Source organism: Equus asinus, chromosome 22, assembly GCF_041296235.1.
Source record: "Equus asinus isolate D_3611 breed Donkey chromosome 22, EquAss-T2T_v2, whole genome shotgun sequence".
NCBI lineage: Eukaryota > Metazoa > Chordata > Mammalia > Perissodactyla > Equidae > Equus > Equus asinus.
The window spans coordinates 18,320,442-18,343,728 of NC_091811.1; the positions used below are offsets into that span (position 1 = coordinate 18,320,442).

Consider the following 23,287-nt stretch of genomic DNA (forward strand, 5'->3'; position numbering starts at 1 on the left):
TATCAGATGGGGAGCTGTCACTCTTTCAGTGCCTAAAGGTTTTTAATTCTCAAAAAGGAATAATCTAGTCCAATCCCTTCATTTAACAGCTGAAGAAGCATCTTGGCCAGCACTCGCTGATGGCAGAGCCAGGGCTGAAGTCCAGGTTTCCTGACCACACTCTACTCCTTGGCACTACAACTGTCCTGTGTCTTTATTCGATCCTGGTTATGTTTTCCACCACGGGAAACCTCTGGTTCTAGGTGCCACAGAATGATGAATACATGCATGTACACACATGCCAACTGCAATTAGCACGGAGCCCACTGATGCTCAGGCAGGGTATAGATCCTTCAAGAAGCCATGCTTCCACTGCTTTGATAGGGAGCTTGGTGGTTTTCCTAACACATGACTGAAACCTTGCTCTCTCATATTTAGGCATTGCAGTCCCCATGACGGGATTTGTGTGTAGAAACCCTCATAAATCCAGATTTCACTTCAGAAATATCAAATCTGAAATATCAAATAACACACACTTTTAAGCCACTCGACCATTTTGGGGATCTCTGGCTCCTTGGGGACTACATCTCAGCCCTTGCCCCTTTACAAATACAGAGGGTTTATGGCTAGGTATACACACAGAGTCTCATCACACAGCATTCGTCCTCACATAACACACACTCTAGTGTAAACCCTTAGAACTGGCCTCGAACACCTCCCCAATAGCTGTTTCCCATGCTCACTCACATCAGTAGCTCCACTGCCTCTGATCCTTTTACACGAATTTATTTCTATACAAGGCTCTAAAAACACCCCTTGGTTTGTACATAAGTTTTTTCTTTTTTTCTTCATTTTAAATTGCTTTATAACAACTGGTTTCCTGATTTTTTTTCCATTTTCTCTTTTCTCTGAAATCTGTCATGATTAAAAAAAAAAAGACAAAAGAAAATAAAAATGCCATTGGCCAGGAGACAGGGTGGAGAAAAACAAAAAGGACAAAAATAAACAAAACGTCAAATATGAAAATTCTCAGAGATAATGCATTTATAAACACAGAAATGGTTACAACAAAGATGGCCATGATGAGTGGGTATATATATATATATTTATATATATTTATATATATATATAAATTTGTGCCCGGCAACTGACCGTGGCACCTAGGGAGCTAAGTCCAGTCCTTGTGTTTGCCCTGAACTCTCCCTTCTCTGCAACACCCCTGGTTTTTGGGTTTCATAACGAACACAAAGCTCCCACAGCTCCTTAGGTTTGGGGATGGGAGACTGAGAGTACAGGGCCTTGGTTGGCAGAGAAGGGGAGAGGCTCCAAGGAAAACCATAACCCACACTTCTAAGCCACCCTTGACCATTTTGGGGATCTCTGGCCCCTTGGGGACCACATCTCAGCCCTTGCCCCTTTACAAATAAAGGGGGTCTGACCCCCACCCAGATCTCCTTCTTCCAGCATTAGGTAGGAAGTGAAATGAGACCATGAGGGGAAGAAAACGGCTCCTAGGGATCGGGGCACACAAGAAACCTGTTCTTTCGCAGGCAAGAACAGAACAGGAGGCTGGTTGCATTTAGGGCTCCCTTCTCTCTGATATTTGGGAGGGCCAGCCTCTAGTCTTCTATCAGCCCAAACCTTGAGGATTATGAGGGTAAGGAGAGAGTAAGTGCCCACACTGGAAAAGTTTCTATGAGGTCATAGCAAATCCCTCCCTTGAGCACCAACCCCCAATTTTGAAAGCTATGCTTGGGAGGGGAGGCTGCTGGATCACACTACCAGCTCAGTATTCCTTTGCCAATCAGGAGGCTGATGTTCCTTTTGAAGAGGAGTTGAGAATAAAGATGGTATCCTGTGAAGGAAGGCCATGCCTGAGGCCCAAGGAAATGGAGCCAAGGCCTGTCAAGGAAGAAGAGGACTTTTCCCACCAAGAGGAGCTGGAGAAAGAAGGGACCAGAACTTCTTCCCCCTCTTCCCAGTGGGTGGCAGCACAGGTCTCTATGAGCTGGCCAGGTGCTCCACCTGGATGGTGCTGGTGGTGACAGTGAGGCAGATGTCCTTATGATGCTCCGCCGTCTTATACGGGGTCAGGTCAAAGGAACACTGGGGTGGAGGGTTGGGGTTGCTGTCCCCACCACCCCCACCCTGGGGGGCTGCCCCAGGAGACTGGAAGTGTGGTGGCTGTGGCTGCTGCTGCTGCTGCTGCGATGCCTGGGAGGCCTGGGCCTGGGCCTGGGCTTGCGCTTGAGCCTGGGCTTGGGCTTGGGCTTGAGCTTGAGCCTGGGCCTGGGCCTGGGCCTGGGCCTGGGCCACTGCTGCCGCCGCTGCTGCTGCCTGCACTTGTTGCTGGAGATCAGGAGGGTTGTGTTTGCGCATATGTTTCATAAGGTACGTTTCCTGAGGGAGATGGTAAAAAGGAGTTGAGGGATGAAAGAGAAGGAAAGAGGTCACTTGTAACTAGCATCCTGGGCTCTTACTTTGCTTTATATAGTGCAAGACTTATTACAAAGATATTCTGGAGCCAGGGCGCGTTGTCCCCAGGAGCCACTTTCAGTGCTCACTATTGGGTAGAAAGGAAGGGGAACCTTTAGTCACCATGGGCTTTCAACTGGCACAGAGAAAGCTGTCATTTTCTCAAAGATCTCTGAATGGAACAACTTTACAACCTTTCTCTGGAATCTAATGGAAAACATCTAACTGAAATCTTTCTCCTCCCACAATTTCAAGTTGCTTTATTTTGCCTTATGTTTAAATAAAATGAAGAAACATTGCTTGGCAATCCCTATATGCTTAAGGGATCAGGCATCCCTTTTATTCCTCAGCTACAGGTCTATTTAATTTCTGTTCTCTTTACTGACTGGGTAAGTTGGAGCTAGGGAGGTAACATATTCACTGCAACAGATCTTTACCAAGAAAGATGGGGTAAAGTGGACTATAGTCTTACAGGCCTACACGGAAGGAAAGAGAAGGCACTGAGCACTCACCGACGTATATGCCCGACTACAGATAGTGCAGGTGTACACCTTGGCATGCTTCACCGTATGCGTAGATAGGTGTACCTCTAGTGAGGTTGCGTCTGTGTACGCCCGATGACAATTGTGGCACTTGAAGGGTTTATCTTTGTTGTGCTGCCGTCGGTGGGACTGAGAAAATTGGGGAAAATCAGGATGAGTACATTGGACTCTTCCCTCCTGCCTCCTTGACCTTAATGGAGAGCCCTGAGCTGGGTGTCAGACCTCCCAGGTTCTCTTTCCATCTGTAGGCAGTAGAAATTGCTTCAAATTAAGGGGCTGGCCCCGTGGCCGAGTGGTTAGGTTCGCGCGCTCCGCTACAGGCGGCCCAGTGTTTCGTTGGTTTGAATCCTGGGCGCAGACATAGCACTGCTCATCAAGCCACACTGAGGCAGCGTCCCACATGCCACAACTAGGACCCACAATGAAGAATATACAACTATGTACCGGGGGCTTTGGGGAGAAAAAGGAAAAAAATAAAATTAAAAAAAAAAAAGAAATTGCTTCAAATGAAACTTCAGGAGCTGCAGGCTAAGGGAAGAACACACATGCAGAACACACCGGGATCCTGAAAGTTAGAGTAACAGCTATGCCTGGTCCCAATAGTAGTTTTCAAAGTGAGGTGCAGGGCTTGCTAGGGAATACCAAGACCTTTTCAGGGGGCCCACAAGGTCAAAACTATTTTCAAAATAATAATAAGACAGTGTTTGGGGCCAGGCCGGTGGCGCAGTGGTTAAGTGCGCATGTTCTGCTTTGGTGACCTGGGGTTCACTGGTTCGGATCCCGGGTGCGGACATGGCACTGTTTGACAAGCCATGCTGTGGCAGGCATCCTATGTATAAAGTGGAGGAAGATGGGCATGGATGTTAGCTCAGGGCCAGCCTTCCTCAGCAAAAAGAGGAGGATTGGCAGGAGTTAGCTCACGGCTAATCTTCCCCAAAAATAAAAAAAAGACAGTGTTTGCCTTTTCCCTCTCCCTCTCACTACTGTACAGCAATAACACAACGTGCACTACTGCAGCAGACTGAATGCAGCAGACGGGAGGGCGTGGCCATCTTCTGGTAAGCCACACGTTAAAGAAACGTGCAAACATGTAAAACAATGCCATTCTTAGCAGCAAAATTGGGGGGGGGGTGTTTGTAAATATGTTATTTATGTTAACATGCAATGGATTTACTATTTTTAAACAAATTACTACATATTTTTCCAAGTTTTTCAGTTTCACAACATCTACGTAGATAGGTATTACCCACATCAACAAAAGCTCTTTGGGTTTCCTAATAATTATGAAGAGTGTACAGGGGTCCTGAGAAAGTTTGAGAATCACTCTACTAGTCAAATGGCACATCGACCCCAAGTCTTAGACTCAAGGCCTCATGTGGAGGGTGGAACATTTACCTGCAGATTGGAGAGCTGTGTGAAGGCTTTCTCACAGCCCGGGTGTGCACATTTGTATGGTCTATCACCAGTGTGGATTCTGCATGGGATGAGAAAAGAAGAAAGGGAAAAGATGTCAGTGAGGCCACTTGGGGATTGGCTCCACAACAAACCTCCTCAAGGCCACTCCTGCTCTCCTATGGGAGTACGAGAAGGTCTCCAGGAGGCACAGCCTCAGCTCCTCTCTGACACGGATCAGGCCGTGGTGCCTGCTTTCTGCTCACTGCCTGCATCACTCAGCTCAAGCTGGGCTCCTCTCTGCGGGGGAGGAGAGACTGATGGCTCAGCAGCCAAGGGACAGGCAGTCCACAATATGGCATACAAGTCAGCTCCTACAGTAACTGTCCCTGATGAATGTTCAGAAACATAAGATAAACACAATGGTAAGGAAAAAGAAACACATCACACTTCTTCCTTGGCCCCCACCATACAGTCAGAAACCATGCCCTCAGCCTTGAGCACCACTCCCAGAGAAAGTTCTGGTGTCAAAGAAAAGCAGAAAGTTATCTAATTGTGGAAAGTAGCAGTGATATCAATACTCGTGGAAACTCCTTGGGGCTTTTCCCAGTCCAGTCCCCTAACAGCAGGAAATGCCAAGTTTAGTACCAATTTGACCTCTTTCCCAAACACTACAGGGCCCTCCAGTGAGATGAGCCAAGGACTTGAGGGTGCGTGGACAGACACCTGCTCCTCTTCAGACACTTCAGAACCATCTTCATGATCAGGTGCTTTTGTGGACCTCTGGTCTAAAATCTTGAAAACATCGCAGGCCATGTCTCCTTATGAAGAAAGCCCAACTCCTCCTCTTTGCAAAGCAAGATGTCTGACCACTTTAGGAAAATCACATTCGGAAGCAGCTGGGTGAGAAGGCCTATGGCCAGTTAAGAGTCTGGACTCCAGTTCAACTTGAGATACCACTGAAGGAGAGCATCAGCTCTTGTAGTTGGCAGGTTCACTTCTTGGTCACTCTAGACTCACGGGACAAACAGTGGGCATCCATATGCAGTACGAGCCTTTTCATTTTGTTTGCCTGTTCTTTGTGAGTATTTAGGATGTTCTGTTTGTTCTCTACTCTTGGCGTCCCTTAGAGCCTTGCTTGTTGCTGTAGGTGTCACCAGGCTGGTACCCAGCTAAAGTCTGATTATATTTCCTGTTCATAATTGGTGCCCTAAGGGCTAGAGGTATGGTCTTCTTCAATCAAATGCCCCAGCTTTGGCATAAAGGAGAAAATCTTGCAAGATGAGTGCATCGGTGTTTTCAGGGAGAGAAATCAAGAAAAGTTGTCTCTGCTTGAGGTAAAAGTCTCCTCCTCCCCAGATCAGGGAACATTACAGTCCTTGCGTCTCCGTGACGCAGCTTCCGCCCCAGAAAGGCTGAGCATCCACTTGTCTCCAGTGTTGTTGCTTGTTCTTTCTCCCAGACGCCAGTCGCCAGTCGCCAGTTGTGTTCTCCTCCAGCCAGGCCTCTCCCCCGCCCCCCGCATGCGGGTTGTTGTGTGTGTCCGGGGCGGGGGTGGGGAGGGCATGCCAGCGGGGCGGGGGCAGTAGCCCGCCACTCTCCCTTACCGTGTGTGCTGCTGGAGGTGGGAGAGCTGGCGGAAGGCCTTCTGGCAGTAGGAACAGTTGTAGGGCTTGGCCCCCGAGTGGATTCGGAGGTGCTGGGCCAGGTAGGAGGTGTTGGCGAAGGTCTTGGAGCAGTGCGGGCACTTGTGGGGCTTGATGGTCTCCGTGTGCATCTTGGAGTGGATCCTGCCGGGGAGGAGAGGAGGGAAGGGGGGAGGAGGAAGCAGTTCGACACCATGGGCTCAGCTCTCTGCTGGGTGAAATGATGTTGCTTGACGGATGAGAGCACCCCCTCCTCCCTCCTCCCAAACGCATTCCGGCCTGGATAGGCTAATGAAGAGGACACCCAGATCTAGGTTGTTGCTGATCTTAAGTCGGTGGCTAGAATGGCAGTGAGATGATGAAGAGCTGTAACCCCTGGCTCTTGGTAACCTCAGAAATTTCAGTCTTGTCAACCCTCCGCTTTACTCTAAGGTTACACACTCACCACAGATACCCTGCTTCCAAATAGTAATTTGAACAAAGACCAATACCGCCTGTTCCCCATGGACCTGAAGTTGAATGCACACCTTGGCTCTGAACTGAAGCATATAGTAAAAGCAGGGCCTGCTCTGCAGAAGATTTCCAAACACAGACACACAGAGAAACCACAAAAATTGTTCCAGACTTTGGGATTGGAGACCACAATTTTCCAGGCCCCCCGCCACGAACTGCTAGGATATATGCTTTATTTTTCACAGACAGTAATGGGAGAGCACTGAGGCTCCCAAAGGGCAAAGTCGAAAGGGAACAAAGAAAACACATGGAGAGAAGAGCAGGCGCAGGCACCGTGGCCTCAGGGTGAGGGGTTCACAGCCAGGTGGTGGGGTAAAACCAAGAGCAGCCTTACCGGGTGTGCTGCTGGAGGTGAGAGAGCTGGCGGAAGGATTTCTCACAGAAGTTACAACTGTAGGGCTTAGCCCCTGAGTGGATACGGATGTGCTGGGCCAGGTAGGAGCTGTTGGCGAAGGTCTTGGAACAATGTGGGCACTTGTGGGGCTTGGTCTCGGTGTGTGACTTGGAGTGGATCTGCATCTCGGACTTTGAGTAGAATGTCAGTGAGCACATCCGGCACCTGGGCCAAGTGAGGGCAGCGATTAGAAGCCTTCCCACCAAGAGGGCATTGCTGAACCCTCCCCTCCACTTCCAAAGAAGCCAACCTATCTGATCTCTCTCCTATTTCAACTACAGGCCCTTGAGAGGAGGATCTCTCTCTTATTTTTCTTTATGACCTAAGCTTCTAGCACAGCCAAGCACAATCTATTCAATAAATGTCTGCTGAATGACTGGACTCCCTAAGTGTGCACAAAAATAATTCAACAGATAAGACAGGAAAATATTATTAGGGTCTCTGGGCTGATGTAGATTTCACTGGGCCAGGAGTATCAGTTAACTTCTGTCTATAACTCGATTTCAAACTTTTAAAGAACTCTTTTCCCCAATTTCCCACGTATAAGGTACATCGCTCAGGTATTCCTCAAGCTCCCGAGATGACAATGAGGACACATTGACTAGATTCCCAGAAGGACGTCTCTCCTGCCTCCTCAGATAACTGTCTTCTCTCAGACTTTCTCCTACTTCCCTTTTGCCAGTGATTCCTAGGGATGGGGGTGGGGAAGTATCAGACGTATTTGGAAGGGCTTTTCCAAACCATATACGTTTGGCCTCTACCCTGTATCTGATGTTCCACCAACCACTGCCAACTTCCAGCCCCTTGGCAATCAAGTGAGAGCGACTTCTGCAATGAGCGAAGGTCACTGTTGGAAGTGGGTTGTATCCCTCAAATATTTAGGAGAAAGTTTTACAAAACACTTGAGCATTCCATGCTCAATCTTCCCTCTTTCCTAGCACATGGAGCCAACGTCAGCACTTTGGGTTGACATCAACAGCATCTGAATATACTTTCACTCATCACCTGAGTTGGTAAGCTTTCTTCCTGCTCTGACACTGCCCAAGAATATCAAATAATGAGGCCTCTGCACAAGATGAGCCACAACTATTTAGGGGGTAAAAAAGCTATCTGTATATGACCTGGAATCCTATCATTCCTAAACAACTCATCAGTGCACGATGTGGGCTAGTAGAAAGGGCAACAGCCTGGAAGCCAGGCGACTGGGGAAAGTCCCTCTTCTCTGGGTCCTCCCCAACTTATCTCCATAGGAGGGGCTTGAGATGGTGCCGGGGGATGATTTCTGCTTTTTTTCTGATCCCAGGAGAACTGTTAGAGAATAACTGAGATCAAGACTAAAAAGAACTCTGAGCTCCTCAGAGAAAAAGATGTCACTGTTGGTTGGAAGTATGATCCCTATATTAATGCTTCTACTAAAATTCTAATCATTAAAGCCAATTTCTACTTCTCTAGTCACTTGACAACTCTGAAGAAAATCTGATTACCAGTTTACCAATCCCTGGCCATTGTCTGGGATGCCCAACCATTGTATGGGAGGTAGGGAGGGTCTGTTTATAGTTAGCATGGTCCAAAGGACACAGCCAATGGAAGACAGCCAATGGAAGTCTGGACACCTGGGCCCGACTCAGCGTTCAGTTATAGGCTTGCTCATCAGTCTAGACCTCAATTTTCTGGTCTGTAAAATGGAGAGATAACTATCTGCCCCTAGAAGGGCCAGAAAACACCCAGGACAGTCAAAGGTAAGCCAAATTTCTCTAATAATAAAACTGCATTAATGTTAACAGCACAAGTGCTGATGGCTGAGCTCATGCTGCTATATATTTCACTAAGACTGAGGTTAGAAACTGGACACATTGTTACTTGGAGGGGAACTGTACTAAAATTACAAAAGAATTTCCTTTGGTTGCTAAAATTTCTCAGACAGGTAGAACACCACATTCTTTTTAACTCAAACAAAATTGCATTAGTTTGTGTGTGAGTGTTGAACACACAACTGTATCCTTAATATGCAATTAATTATAAAAGAAAAATAACCCTCTTCATCAAAGTTTTCAACTAGAGAAGAATCTGCAAAACTTAAATTCATCTATGATGGACTGGCAACAAAATGAGCAGTCTCAAAAGTCCTAGGTGTAATAACAATGATGACAATAATGAGAATAGTTGCCGCTTGTTGTTGTGCCTGATACTGCCAGGCACCCAGTTAGGCACTTTAAACACATTGTTTCCACTCCTCACAACAACCGTGCAAGTATTATCCCTGTTTTACATAAAGGAACACAAAGGCTCAGAAAGGTTAAGTAATTTGCCAAAGGGCAAACAGTTATTCACCACAAAAAGGTGATTCTAATCTAATTTAAGATTCCTCACACCAGAGGTATTCAGGAGAGCCTGGATCAACAGTTACCAGGAATGTTCAGAAAACCAAAACTACAGAGAAGGGACTGGCTTAGGTGACCATTAAAGCATTTCCAACTCTGAAATCCTAGGAAGCCAAATAAAAGAGTACAAGTCCTTTAATGCAAGGTATTGGGTGGTCAGAAAGAAATGTGATTTAGCAGTACGCAATTAGCAGGGGAGAGAAAGCCAGCCCCTACATCACTGAGTAACTCCTGCCGCATCATTCATATCCGACACAAGAATGGTGCCCCCATGGAGGCACACAATGCAATGGCCTTAGTTACAACAACCACTTTAAATTATCATCCCACTTTTTTCTAAGATGTTCAAACACAATTTCAAATACTCTGATTTTTCCCTCAAAACATTTCCACAAGATAGATGAGGGCCATGATTATCTTCCCATTTTACAGATGGGAACAAAGAGCTAGAAATATGCTGACTTGCCTAGACTAACAGAACCCAATTCCCCCAAGACTCAGTCAAATGCCACTGACCACAGGAATGGATGTGGTTGACCCACATGTGCATCGAAATAGGGATTCTCTGTGATGAAAAAGATTCCTTTGAACTTTGGAGTTCTGAGTTTCTAAAGAAATTCTGTTCACCTACAATATAAGTAGCTGCCCTTGCATTTCAGAGTTCTCTTTAGTCACCTGGGCTTGGGGCCTGTCAAGAATTCCAAAAACACTGAGGGTGTGGAAAATCCTATCAGTGCTTCTTTCCAACTGTATTTTCACATTTCTTTCCATATACACAGTTTGGGAAGTCCAGAGATAGCTTTAATGTGGGTCCAAAAACCAAACAAACAAAAAAGCCTTGGCAGAATCAGAGGACCCTGATCAATGTGAAGGGCTCCACAGGGTGCCAGAGAACTCTCCCACCACTCCTACAGCAACAAATTTTGTATGGGTGTATCTCCATGTCACAATAACCTTGCTTTAAGCAAATACATAAAAATCCAGATGTCCCCCAAATAAACTTAAAAGGGATTTTCATTTTATGAAATGATATATAAAAGAATGCCTTTAAATGAATCAAACTTGTCAGGTACCTTTATAATATGATATGATGTAAACATTTTCCAGGAAGACTTTTATTGTATAAAGTGGGGTACACCTGTAATAATAAAGCTGTAATGAACTTTCAGATTATGAGCTGGAATTCTGCAGTGCTCAATACTTTCTGCATAGCAACACTCCCCTCATTTTCACTTACAAAGAGGGATTTAAACGCTCTGTAGTCGTGGCTACTCTCCACAGTATAAGTGTACAACACAAAAATAAGTGCTAAATGACGACTATTTCTTATCGCTTTCTTTTGAAGTTCCCAACATTTCAAACCTTATCTGATATATACTCCCAAGAAATGGGAGGCATAAACAGAATTCTCCCCATTTTACAGATGAGGAAACTGAGGCCCAGAGAGGGGAAAAGGACTTGCCCAGGGTCACACAGCAAGTTCGTGGTGGAGCCGGGAACTGAATCCATGAGCCCAAGGCTCTGTCCATTTCCTGTGCCGCAGTTCCCTTCGCTCCTAAAATGGGAACAACATTGCCCATCTCGGTACACTAAGGACAGACCCAGTCTCCCAGCCATGCACATCTGCCCCTATCTGCATGAAAGCTGTGACAGTAGCTACCCCACTCTGTACACTGGGATTAAACTCCCCAAACCCACTAGAGCCCTTGATAGTTCTCAAGGGGATTAGGACATTTCCAACTTTCAAAGGGCAAGGAGTTTAATTATGTAATTATTTTTGTATAGTACCACATGCAAATATAATGCTTTTTGGCAATGGACAACTTAAAGGAAGTGGAGAATCAAAATGACTTCCCATGAACTAGAAAGTGCACAGTCCTTCTATAAGCATATATTCCAAGGGGGGGAAGGGAGGTATCCTGGTCCTCCAACTTTTTCATATAGATCCCTCCCGTCATCCCAACCATGCAGGGTCAGGCAGGTGCAGTGCTCAAATATGGCCCAAGAACTGGTGGATGGATGGCACACGGGTTAAGGTTAGGGCCTTACGAGAAAGGTTTCTTGGAAAAATAGGAATGGAAATTGTAGAAGGCAAAAAGGACCTGGAGACAGAGTCTCAAACCCAGCCTAAAGCCTTATTATAAGAAAGAAACTCTATTATGTCACTCAAAAATCAGTCAATGCCGATGACCCCAAAAAGGAAGGGGTGAAATGGGTTTGCATCCTGGGAGAAGGGGCACCAGAGAAGCGCCAGCTCTACCCTCCTAGTCCATGCCAGAACGCCTGACATGCAAGTGGATCTGAGGTGGAAAGCTGTCAGGGCAGAGCCTGGCTCAGGGCTGGACAAAGAGGAGGGAGGGAAGCTGAGGCAGTGATCCTCACCCGATCCTGTCCCTGGCTCTGATTCTTACCTGTAGGTCTTGCCGTCTTTCTGATGGTCATCATCATCCTCAGGGGAGAGGACATAAGGGTCATTCATCTCAGGCAGCCCTGATTCTAGCATCCGTTTCTTCTTTCGGCCCCGGGGGGGCTTAGGAGCCACACTGCCACCTCCACCACCACCTCCACCTCCTTCCTCTGTTAGGGTGGATGCTACCTTCTTGGAGAGGTCAGGGACCACCTGCAGGGCTTGTGAGCCAGGGGGAAGAGCTGAGACAATCATGGGAGCCGAAATGGGAAAGGTCTGAGCTGATGAGGCTGTGGTCACAAGGGAGCCTGAGGGGGACGTGATTACCAAACCGGGACCTAGGGTTGGGAGAAAAAGGAGATGGTGTCATGTTGTCCAGTCCTGATCCTAATCCTGTTTAATTTCCCCCAAATCATTGTCTAATTAACCCCACACCACCACCCCCCAGCCCAGAGTATAGAGGAAACCCCAAACCCTATAGAAAAATAATGGTCTCCTAACCCCTGTCCCCACCCCACCCCCAGTAACAGTGAGATTTACCCCTTGATTGACTCCCTTCTCTTCTCCACCTCTGAGAACAGGAGACTCCTTGATTCAGAGAAGGAAAGAATGTCACCTCCTCAAAGGCAGGGACCGCATCTTCTACTTCTTTGTATCCCCCACAATGCCTAGCGCATTGCTAGGCACACAGTAGGCACTTAATAGAAATTTGATTGAGTAATCAAACACATATCCCACTCCCCATGTCCTTGGAGCCCGCCATCCTGGGGTACTGATCATGGAAGATCAACACCTCAGATTGGAGAAGAGCAGAATTGCTCACCAGCAGTCATCAGTCCTGTAGACGGCACAGGGACCACCGTGATATTCTGGGTAACAGACGCCTGGCTATGTGGGGTCAGCTGGTCTGACTTGGACTCTGTGTCCATACTGATGCCTGAGGGCAGGGACACCGAGGCAGGCACTGTTAGCAAGGTGGGGTAGTGGGGTGGAGCCAGCCCACAGCCTTTCTCTGGCAACAGCTGATCCTTCATCTTGTTGATGAACATCGTGTTCTCAATCTGAAAGAAAAGGAAGGGGGAGGCGAGCGGCTTTTCAGGGAGAGTCTGATTTTGTCTGCTCCCTAAGTACTCTGCATTGTCTGTCCTCCTCCGTGGAGATCAAGGAACGAGTAGTTAACATCTTTGTGCTTCCAGAGAGAAGCCAAGACAGAAACACTACATAATTCTCCGTGATGGATGACCCAGTGAAACAGCATGTGATTTATCTTGCTTCAGTCTCCAAAGTAATAGAACTTACTACTCAGAGTTGAAAAAAGGACATAATAGGAAAGGAGCAAAAAAACAAACACCACCTACCTGTCCTGAGACTGTGGGGATAGAAGGCCAGAAGTATGGGTTAGAATTGAAGTGAGATTCTTCCATTCTACCTGAAGAAAGATAGACCACATTACACTCAGGAATAAATCTTAAGAAACTCAGCAATGGAGAAGGGGAATTGAGGCATTCCTGGTCTCTTTTCTGGCACCTGACCACATGGCTGGAAATTAGCAGTCAAGACCCTAGAATCTAAAATATTAGTCTGTTTGGTCAGAGCCACTCAGCACTAAATCTCCATCCAACAGAGGCTATCCTAGTTAAGATGCAGATGAAAGAACTTACATACATCTCATTTACCGATAGAATGTTTCCCATACCCTAAAGAAACAGAGGGGAAGGGATGTGCCCAAGGTCCCACAAATCAAACCACTGATTGGTCTGAAAACAGCCAGGGTACCTATCATTGTTCTTCTTTTCCTTCATCCCTCAAATCCATCTTCCTTGAAATAAAAAATTTCGAGAATTCCAATTGACACATCTATAGTTCTATGCAGCTTGAAAAGGTTCTAGGCCAGAATACAAAATACCCAAGGGAATTAAAGAATGAAATCGGCAAAGATCAGAATCGAGGTATTTTCTGAGTACCAGATAATACCTGGAGACCACAACCCATCCATGGTGCTGCACTGGGTACCACATACACTGGGCTGGGCAGCGAGAATCTAGGAGTTCCCAGTTTAAAAAAAGGTTCTAGCACCAGCAGTAACAGCAGCAGCCCAGATTTCCACCTAAAGAGATTCAGAGTAGGGACAACAGTAGGCCAGAACACATACACATTACTAGATTCCTGCTTTATAGTCCTCAAACACTATGGTTCTAAGAGTTCAAGTTCTTCTCTGTACGTGCATAATAACAAAGCTTAAAACTTTGGGAGTGAGGAATACGCAAGAAAAGCAATCCCTCAGAATCACACTGCAAGTCACAGATGGGTACCAAATCCAGGCATCCCACCACTCATTTTCACTCTGATTACTTCTCCCAGCAAGGCTTAATTGGCAGTATGTTGGTCAAGAGTAGCTTCCCAAAATCACAGACCAGGAAAAATCCAGCCCAGCAGAAGGCAGTTGAAGAGGGAGTATGAGACTGAGGGAATGGGGAAGGAAGTGAGGAACAGCAGGGAACGAACATTATCATCATGCTGCTACTCTGAGCCGAAAAGCAACCAAGACTCTGGTGGGGAAGAAGGACCTGTGACTTAGAGCCATGGTCCCAGTCCTGCTGAGGATATGCTGAGGCAGACACCAGACATACTAACAGCTGGAGGGCAGACTGGGCACAGAAACTGGGTTTCCAGTAGTGACTATAGAAACTAGGAAAGCTCTTCAACAAAGGAGCTGAAGCAGAAAGGATATCCCTCTAAATGTCACCCTGTTCCTTATCCTTCTCCAGACATCTCATCACATTTCTCACTCTACTAAACAGCACCCTCAATTTTCATAAATCCTATAGAGGGAAGCATAACTGAATTTCAGCCTACTTTTTCCTAGAAAGTAGCAAAGGAGAGGAGTGGAATGCACCGAATCTGTGACTACAACAGCTTCACACATACGAGGCTCAATATTAAATGACTGAGGATCAACCACAAGCAAATCCTGTTTCCCAAGTTATAATATAGAGTAAAACCAGACAGTGTCGGAAACAGGCGCTAAGCTTTCTCCTTCCAGCATTAGCTTCACAAAGGGGCCTCAGGTTCTCCTCAGGCAGGAGAAATCAAGAAACAATCAGATCACAGTTTAAGGGGATCCAATCTTGCCAAGCTTTCTGGGAGGCAGGGATCTTGTACCTCCCAACGCTCTCTAACGTAGGACTCATCACCCAGTAAGCAATTCCATATTTAATAAATTGAATGACAGCACACTCCATACATACTGATTTTGCAAACAATGTTAGGAGCTCAAACCTTAATCTATAACCTCCATCGACCTTCTAGTTGAGAGAAATAAAACAGAGAAGAGTGGTGATGTACAGTGGAAATGAAGTAGAGAATGAGGTAAAAGAAAGGAGGGTCTAATGATCATTTCTCCCTAAAGAGTCAAAGAAGTAAATGTACTACAGATGTGAAAATTTAAGAGGGAGGAACTGAGAGCCTGAAAATAACAACATTCTCAGACAGGATTCTTGCAAACAAGGCCCTCCCTCCCAAAAAAGATTACATCCATTCATATTGTCCTACAAGTGGCTCAGGTGAAGCAGCTTCTATCACCTGTAGGCTCTTATAAACGGGGCATGCAAAGTGATGTAGTAGACAATATCCCCATACCATCACCATTAATATCTATTAAGTGCTTAAATTGTCTTCAAGGGACTGTTCTAAGCACTCTACGATTATAACATCATTTAATCCTCACAACAATTCTATGAAGTAGGTATTGTAATCCTCATTTTTCAAATGAGGAAATTGGAGGCACAGAGTCCAACAATAAACAGCAGAGTAGGCACCAAAGGGCAAGTTAGGAAAAGGGGGGTCTACAAGAGACTAAAAACCTACAACTGAAGCACACTCTCTAATGTTGCGGCTTGACTCATGAATTAACATTGAGAATATTTCCAGGAATGGATGGACTATACATTTTTCAGGTAGTTCTCAATAAATGTTTTCAAAAATGAAGTTTGTGATAATAGCAAAATGCAGTTAAAGATAATATTCTCTGTCCACATCCTGTGAAACCGCACTTGGCCACTAAGATAAACTATTTTAGAATGATGGAGTCTGAGTAACAAGGCCAGACTGTCCAGGGGGGTAAACAGAATAAAAGGCCCCTGCACTTCCCCGCATACCCAGTTTATCACTCTGCTTTTTGTTTTTTAATTTAAAGATTTTATTTTTCCTTTTTCTCCCCAAAGCCCCCTGGTACATAGTTGTGCATTTTCAGTTGTGGGTCCTTCTAGTTGTGGCACGTGGGATGCCACCTCAGCATGGCCTGATGAGTGGTGCCACGTCAGCGCCCAGGATCCGAACCGACAAAACCCTGGGCCACCGAAGCAGAGCACGTGAACTTAACCACTCCACCTCGGGGCCGGGCCCCTATCACTCTGCTTTGGTTCTTAAGAGAACAAAGCTGAAGACCAGAACCACAGCTAATCCTAGGACAAAATGAAAAATGTGTCTTGTGGGCTTCCAATAAATATGTCAGCCCCAAAAGGGGGGTACATAGAGAGTACTGCTCGCCCAACTAGAAGAAATATTTGCCTGCAAAATGACACCCAAGAAATGCTACACCACTGTCCTAATAAGACTGACTTAAATCTCTGTATCCCTGAAATGAGATCAAACAGAGAGCCAAGAAGGAAGGTTCTTTCCAGAATACAACGTAAATGGCACTCCCTGGAGTTGTGTGACAGATGCCCCTGGTGCCCAGTCACTCAAATCCCTCTTCACTGTCCGTTTTGCCACTTATCCTCCTAACTCTCTATCTTTCATGGAGGAACTCGCACCAAACCATCCCAACATCCAAGCAGGTACATATCAACATTTTTTTTTTCTTTTTCTTTTTCTCCCCAAACCCTCCCAGTACACAGTTCTATATTTTAGTTGTGGGTCCTTCTAGTTGTGGCATGTGGGACGCCGCCTCAGCGTGGCCTGATAAGCGACGCCACATCCATGCCCAGGATCCGAACCAACGAAACCCTGGGCCGCCAAAGTGGAGAGTGAGAACTTAACCACTAGGCCACGGGGCCGGCCCCAATATCAACATTTTTAAAACCCAAAGAAGCCCAATGATATTATGGGGAAACCTCATCTCAACACAGAGCGCCAGTTTTGATAATTATGCCAATACATTAAAATGAAACAAAACTGGTTTCCCCTAGACTGGGAAGGAAGTGGAAGGCTTCTATCACAGCCTCAAAGAGCAGGAAAGAAAGAAAAACAGGTGGAAAGAATGTTGACAGATTGAAAACCTGGGTTCTAATTTCAGTTTTACCACTGCCCCATGCCTCCATGTTCTGTTAAAAAGAAGTCAGGTTTACCATAATTACGTTGGACAATGCTTTTCTTTCAAAGGGTTCAAGGAACTATATATTCCCTTTCCAATCTCAAAAGAGATCTTGGAAGCACTGAGGAGGTGAAGAAAAAAGACAATATTAAGTAACATCCACGAAACACACAGTCGGACTTGAACTCTTGCACCAGAGCTTCATCCACCTGTCCATCCTTCCACAGTGCTACCAGTCATCCAGGGACAAAGATGTCACTGCGCCTCCAGCATGGGACTTTGGTGAAGACCGCTACCTCTTTCCCAGTACTTACTGCAACTTTTTAATTGTTGTTCTCAAATAATGCATGATTTTCTTTCCTCAAGAAAATAAAATTCCCTTAACGCAACTAACCTTTAGGAAAATCATGAAATACTCACACCAACCCAGTTTAGTAGCTAGAGAATGGACCTAGGAATCAAGATTTCTGGAATCTAATTCCAGGTCCTCCGTCAGTGGATGACTGAACAATTTACTACTCTACTAAGTTTCTATTTGGGCAGAGGATGGAAGAGGACAAACCCTTTAAAACAAATTCCTAAGGTAAATGGTGATAGGCTGGAGGCAGCACAAAAAAGAAAAGAATAACATGCTCAAAAGTGGTCCTGAAAGGAAGAGAGCTGGAGAAATACTTCCACGTGATGAGGACTACTAGTGACAATTAGTCAAAATTATATAAAGACCACGTAATTACAAAGGAACTACCCAAAATAGCAGATCCATAGCCTCCAGCTTACTAATCACCAACTAGAAGCACTAACAAGAAATAGAGATGCACAGAACAATCAACTCAAATTCAACTACAGAAAGAACTTGACCCACGGATCTCAGACACACTGTTGAGAAAAACTGTTCCAAAATGCACAACTGCAGAAAGGCTGCAATAGGTAGCGAAGGACTCAAAGCGAAGAAACACAGAGAACCATTTTTTTCTCAGTAAGAAAACAATCTTTTTCTCCGGTCCTAAGGACATTCAAGAAGGGTCATCCCAATAGGATTTGGGGTCTAACCACTATCTGCAAACTCTTCCAAGTACAAAATAACTTAGAACAGGTTGATGCCAATTCTACGAGGAAAGACCAATACACCATGCCCAAAAACACCAACAGGACCAATTCGACCAGGCAGTGGCAATCTGGGCCAGCACCTTCTATGCTGGGCATTGCTGGAGCACTGTGCCCTGTACCCTAAGGGAAGAACAGCAGAGTGGTTCCTCTTGCTCTGCCCATTCCACTATAAGTGATAGATCTGGGGCAACGCAAGGCAGAAAAAAAATGTCTGGAGAAAACAGGATATGCACCTAATATTTAATCATCAACTTGGCTCAGAAACCTATGGGGAACACATTTTATAAACCAGCCTGGAACTGGTTCTTAGAAGACACCTATAGAATTATGAGTTCTGAACTCACTCTTTTGGGTGGATACACTGTCATTTTCAGGCTACCTAAAACCCCATCACCATCAAGCCTCATAGTTTGAATTCTTCCAGACCTACTTTGGGAGTCCACCCCCTATGATTTTATTTACTTTACTCCAAACTACCCATAAACCAGTTTTTTCCTGAAAACTTCACCCTGCCACATCAAATTCAAATAACCCTGTGTCACAGATTCTAATCACTCAACAAATCCACTCCAAACACTCTGCTGCAGTGTTAAGGATATGAACCCCACTCTAAATTCAACTCTGCTTGTTCCAAATACAGAAAAGCAATCCCATAAGCTATGCCACAAGGACTATACTGGCAACTAGGGCCCATTTGTTCCCCCACGCAGACAAAATTTCTCAGCTGGACACAATGTAACACTACTTAGTGATTTCATGGGATAGAGTGCCAACTTTTTACCCAAAAAGTTCCTAGGCACCCTTAAGAGATAATAAGAAAAGGCTGATTTCTCTCCCACAGCAAACACCAGTATTGCAATCGCTATCACTTGAAGAACTGTGTCACATTGTCCAAAAAAAGCCCATTTGATTATGACCCCTTCTCCCCCCAAACCAGAAGAGCCATTAACCCAAAATTGTCTTACCCTCTCTCTCTCTTCCTCCTGTCGTCTTATTCTTTCTCCTTTCCAGGGCTCCTGAACTTTCTGTAAACAAATTGTCTGGGTTACAGGGGCCAGTCAGGGTGCAGCCACCAGAGAACTGTGGAGAACTTCAGGAATTCTCTGACTGTCAGCAGCCAGTCAGGAAGGCAGGTGGACCCTCCACCAGCAATCCAAAGATGCAAGGATGTAACAAGAGGAGTGCAGTGCCACCCCTATGTAGACACAAGGGAAATAAATCCAATTCCCAGAAACTAAGATGAACTCTACACCAGTGTTTGGGTTCCACTCCTGGGCTCAGACACTGGTCCTTCTTCTTTCCCCTGGGACACAGGTAAGCAGGGTTCAGAGAACGGAAGAGTTGGAAGAAGAGAAGGGTCCCTGCCCCCTGAGGAGTGGCTCAGAAGGCAAAGCTGAGGACTGGGATGCACAAGCCCTTGTGTCAGGCACGGTGCCAGTTCAGGCCCAGCCACTTCCTCTGGCCTCCCCCCCACTTCTGCGAGGACTTCGCCCCTGCCTACCCAAGGCCTTGTGCCAAGAAGTACCTCCCTCAGCCTGCACAGTGGTCTATCTACTGGAGACCCCAGCTGTCCCCCGAAAACCACCTCTCCCCTGAGACAGCCCCTAGGAGCCTTCTCCTGATGTCGCCCCCCACCCCTTCCTCAAAGACCCTTCTTTGGGACGTCCCTCCTTCCCCTCCAGGGAGCTGAACTCCGCCACCCACCAGACAGACACCCGCCCCCTAAGCCCCCCCATTCCTCCCCATCGCCCGCTCCTCCACAACCACTTCCGGTTCCGGGACGGACACACATACAGTCCCATCGTGGACCCCCCCTTCCCGCCCCCCAAGGAAAAGGGGAGGGGGGAGGAGCAGAGAGCTTGGCGCGCGCCGGCTGCAGCGGCGCGAGACTCACCCGGCGGCGACGGCTGCGGCGGCGCCAGAGCCGGAGCGCGGGAGGGGCGGCGTTTGCTGGGAGAGGAGGGAGCCGAGTGGGGCGGGAGGGCCAGGACGGGGCGCGGGGAGGGGGGAACGCGGCGGAGCGCGCGGGCACGCACTTTAGGCGCGAGACAGACCCGCACACTCACACGCACGGAACGCGCGCGAGACACCCGCAGGGCGGGGGCGCGAGGCAGTGGGTGGCCCCCCTCCCTCCCGCCCCTAACACTCACCCGGAAGTGGTACTGCCGCTCGTGCTCCCGGGAACCCCAATTCCTCCACGCCCCCTCCCTCCCCCCACAGGCTCGGAGGAGAGCCGCGGCGAGGAGAAGGCGGGAGCGGAAACGAAACGGGGGGGAGGGAGGGAACTAGCGTTGTAGAGGGGGCGGCGATGGGGAAAGGGGGGGAATGCAAAGGTCGAGTCACTTCCGGGGACGGGAGCGCATATCCGGCGCTGCTAGCGCTCCGGGACATTCAGGGCAGAAGTTACGACAAGTGCGGGCGGAAGTGGCTTCTGCCAGGGGACGCGGTAGAACCCGCTGTGGATGTGACGGCACGACGGAAGTGCAGGCGGGTTCTGCTAAGGGCAGAAGCTGAACCTTCGGAACCGTCCCGGGCTTCCGGAAGGGACTTCTGGGGAACTGGGAGGGTGGAGACGCGACAGGTTCATGAATTATGCATCAAGGTACGAGGAGAGGTGTGGATTCTTAAAAAGACTAGGGTCCCGTTTCCCTTCCCTCGGAGGGGAATAGGCTGATGTCGGAAGTTACCGTTCTTTTTTCTCATACTCTCAAGAATGTCTCAATACTTTGAATATGCGGGAAAGGATAGGATGTGGTTTTCTGAGGTCCCTACTTAGACCCAAAGAGTAACTAATAACCTCTCCCAGCCATCAAAATGTGACCCCTCCCCGACCACACCTCTTACTCTCCTTGCTTCGGGCTCTATGTTCGTGTTGTCCTCGTCCACATCTCTCTCTCCTCACTCTGCTTTGCTTTTAAATATAGCACTCATGGCTACCTGATCTTATATTGTTTGCTGTCCAGCTCTTCCCACTAGAATCTCGGCTCCGTGAGGGCAAGGACTTTGAGCTGTTCTCTGCTGTATCCTCAGAGCCTGCCACTTAGTAAGCAGGTCAGTAAACGTTTGTTGCATAAATGAATACTAAGGATGAAACACTTGGGGAAGCATTCCCTCATTGTTCCAACTCATAACAGTTCTTTTCTCTGAATTCCTACAGCATTTAGTCTGTACCTTTTGTTCCTGTTTTAACTAACTCTTCAGTGAGGTTGTCAGCTCCTCAGGGAAGAAACTGTTTCATACATGCTATCCTTCCCACTGCTTTGCTCAGTACTTAGTAGATGCTGAATAAATATGTTATTTGAGTAAATGAATGCAGCCACGAGCCCACATCTTGATCTGGCCAGAATCCCTCGGGCTCAGCTCTATTTTGATTGAAGCAGAATTGAAGTCCTTCCTATTAACAGTAATAGTGCCTTGCTTTAGAGAGCAAAATAACCCTAATAGAAATAATTATAATGCCCATTTTACAGATGATGAAAATAAGATACCGAAGATTTAAGTGATTTTTCCCAAGGTCACAGCAAAGAAGTAGCGAAGGACACCTAAAAGTAAATATTTAAATTAAATGTTTAAATAGAAAATACATACCTTTGGCTTGTAATCATAGTTTGTATCTTTTTAAAAGTGTCTACTGTCTTCATCACATTTTTGGGCTCTGCAGTTAGGCTGTGTTAACTGAAAAGCAACCGTGGGCAGGATAAGGATCTCAAGGGCTCAGGTGTGACCAGACTAGTTGCTGCATGGGTCAGAGATTGATGATTGGAGAAACTTTGACTTTGGGGGCTGAGATAGAAAAGTGAGAGCAAAATAGTTAAGGTTCTTCCCTATTCTTTTCCTGTCTACATTAACTGGTACTCCCCAGGCCTCAGTGTCTCCAACTGTCAGCCCTGGTCCTACCCTTGCTGTAAGAAGCAAGTTTTAAGTGCTTTGAAGTCCTTAGAGAAAAGCTTTAGATAAATAAATGTGGGGTGTGGGGGAGGAGGCCTGTTAATTTTAGCCTGGGGTTTTCCAGCTGGCGTTACTGTTTCCATCTTGAATCACTTCCACACCCTGAGCTCTGCCTGGGAGATCCCTCCTCCTGGGGGCTTCCCCATTCCCTGGTTTGGTCTGAGCCATAATGGTAAGTATTCCAGAAAAATGCTTAAGAGAAGCCTGGCTGAGTCATTTGATGCACAACTCAGGAGGCACAGAAGACGTGGTGATGAGAGACACTGGTCCCAGTGGGGCCTATGATGCATGGCCCCCAAGAACCAAAAGGGTACTAAGGCCATTGTTTATGTTCTTGGTCTGTCACTAAGCAGTGACTCTCTGCTTACCAGTTGCAGGCTTCTGAGGCCCTCCCAAGGCCCCATAGTCTCAGTTTCAACTCCATGAGAGATAAAGGTTAAGATCTGTTCCCCAGAGCCTCACAGACTCTTCATGGTTAGCATGACAATGCAGTTTAGTTTGGGATAATTCTTTTAGGACAACTCCTTTCTCTGTCTTTCTCTGTCATCTGATTTTCATGGGGAAGAAGGACATTTAGGGAGAGGGAACAGGTAAGGATCTCCAGTGTCTTGCTGGCACATTTAAATTTATTTTAAATTTAGAGAAACAGCAGTCTAATCAGGCAATAATTGATTCCCTCTTCATTAAGGGCCTTCATGTGTGGCTTTTGCATATGGATGAGCCACCGGGTCACACTGTCCCTCTGAAGAGCGATAGTCACAAAAGTGATAGAGCCCAGGGTGCCCTCCAGGCACTTGAGTGCCTTCCATTTCTATGCCAGTCATGTGGTCTGTGTCTGTCCATCCATCGTCCCTCCCCTCTTCCCCCCCAACCCCCCACTAGATTCCTGTGGGGAAAGAAGGGGAAGGTTAATGAGGCTTCCTCTCCCCTCTCACTGCCCCCAACCCATCCCATCCGCGCCTCTTCCTGCACCTTCAGGTTCCATCCAGCCCTCCCTTCCACCAGGGATCTCCTCAGCCCACTGGGTTGACTGTGAGCCCTCCTCAGCAGCTTGTTTGCCTCGCACCTCTGCTTTGAGTTGGTTCATCACTCCTTCGCCCCCCCACTCTGCTTCTTTCCTCTGTAGCAGTCTGTCAGTTTCTTAGGGAGTCTGACACCCTGAATGTACGTACTACTCTGGTCCTGAGAA

At 46.9% G+C, this 23,287-nt stretch overlaps 1 protein-coding gene and 1 long non-coding RNA gene across 12 annotated transcripts; one reads left to right on the forward strand and one right to left on the reverse strand.

The window, feature by feature from the left end:
- Positions 1 to 1,761: 1,761 nt before the first annotated feature.
- On the reverse strand, positions 1,762 to 20,492 carry ZNF384 (zinc finger protein 384). 11 transcript variants are annotated; one of them, XM_044756238.2, is made up of 13 exons: positions 20,301 to 20,400; positions 20,045 to 20,100; positions 19,116 to 19,175; positions 13,088 to 13,158; positions 12,553 to 12,790; positions 12,270 to 12,317; positions 11,734 to 12,067; positions 10,785 to 10,877; positions 6,882 to 7,106; positions 5,996 to 6,178; positions 4,392 to 4,470; positions 2,967 to 3,125; positions 1,762 to 2,379 (listed from the first exon to the last, which is right to left on the reverse strand). In XM_044756238.2, exons 4-13 carry the CDS (start codon positions 13,151 to 13,153, stop codon positions 1,981 to 1,983), a joined length of 1,824 nt encoding a protein of 607 aa, XP_044612173.2. In that variant the 5' UTR covers positions 13,154 to 13,158; positions 19,116 to 19,175; positions 20,045 to 20,100; positions 20,301 to 20,400; the 3' UTR covers positions 1,762 to 1,980. The 11 variants fall into 11 exon arrangements, with proteins under 11 accessions (XP_044612173.2, XP_044612166.2, XP_044612167.2 ...); XM_044756231.2 differs by lacking the exon at positions 20,045 to 20,100 and having other exon boundaries at positions 20,301 to 20,484; XM_044756232.2 differs by lacking the exons at positions 12,270 to 12,317; positions 20,045 to 20,100 and having other exon boundaries at positions 20,301 to 20,484.
- A 121-nt stretch (positions 20,493 to 20,613) lies between these two features.
- LOC139041547 (uncharacterized) lies at positions 20,614 to 21,745 on the forward strand. Its single transcript, XR_011496876.1, has 3 exons — positions 20,614 to 20,752; positions 21,114 to 21,201; positions 21,621 to 21,745. It is a non-coding gene; the product is annotated as an uncharacterized lncRNA (long non-coding RNA).
- Positions 21,746 to 23,287: the final 1,542 nt, after the last annotated feature.

What these genes read in the sequence shown, in the direction of transcription:
- ZNF384 (XM_044756231.2), bottom strand. Translation starts at nt 13,153, where the DNA reads ATGGAAGAATCTCACTTCAATTCTAACCCATACTTCTGGCCTTCTATC. An exon ending in TCCCCACAGTCTCAGGACAG is followed by an intron (nt 12,791 to 13,087) that starts GTAGGTGGTGTT and finishes CTTTTCTTTCAG; the next exon opens with ATTGAGAACACGATGTTCAT. An exon ending in GTAGTCGGGCATATACGTCG is followed by an intron (nt 2,380 to 2,966) that starts GTGAGTGCTCAG and finishes CATCTCCCTCAG; the next exon opens with GAAACGTACCTTATGAAACA.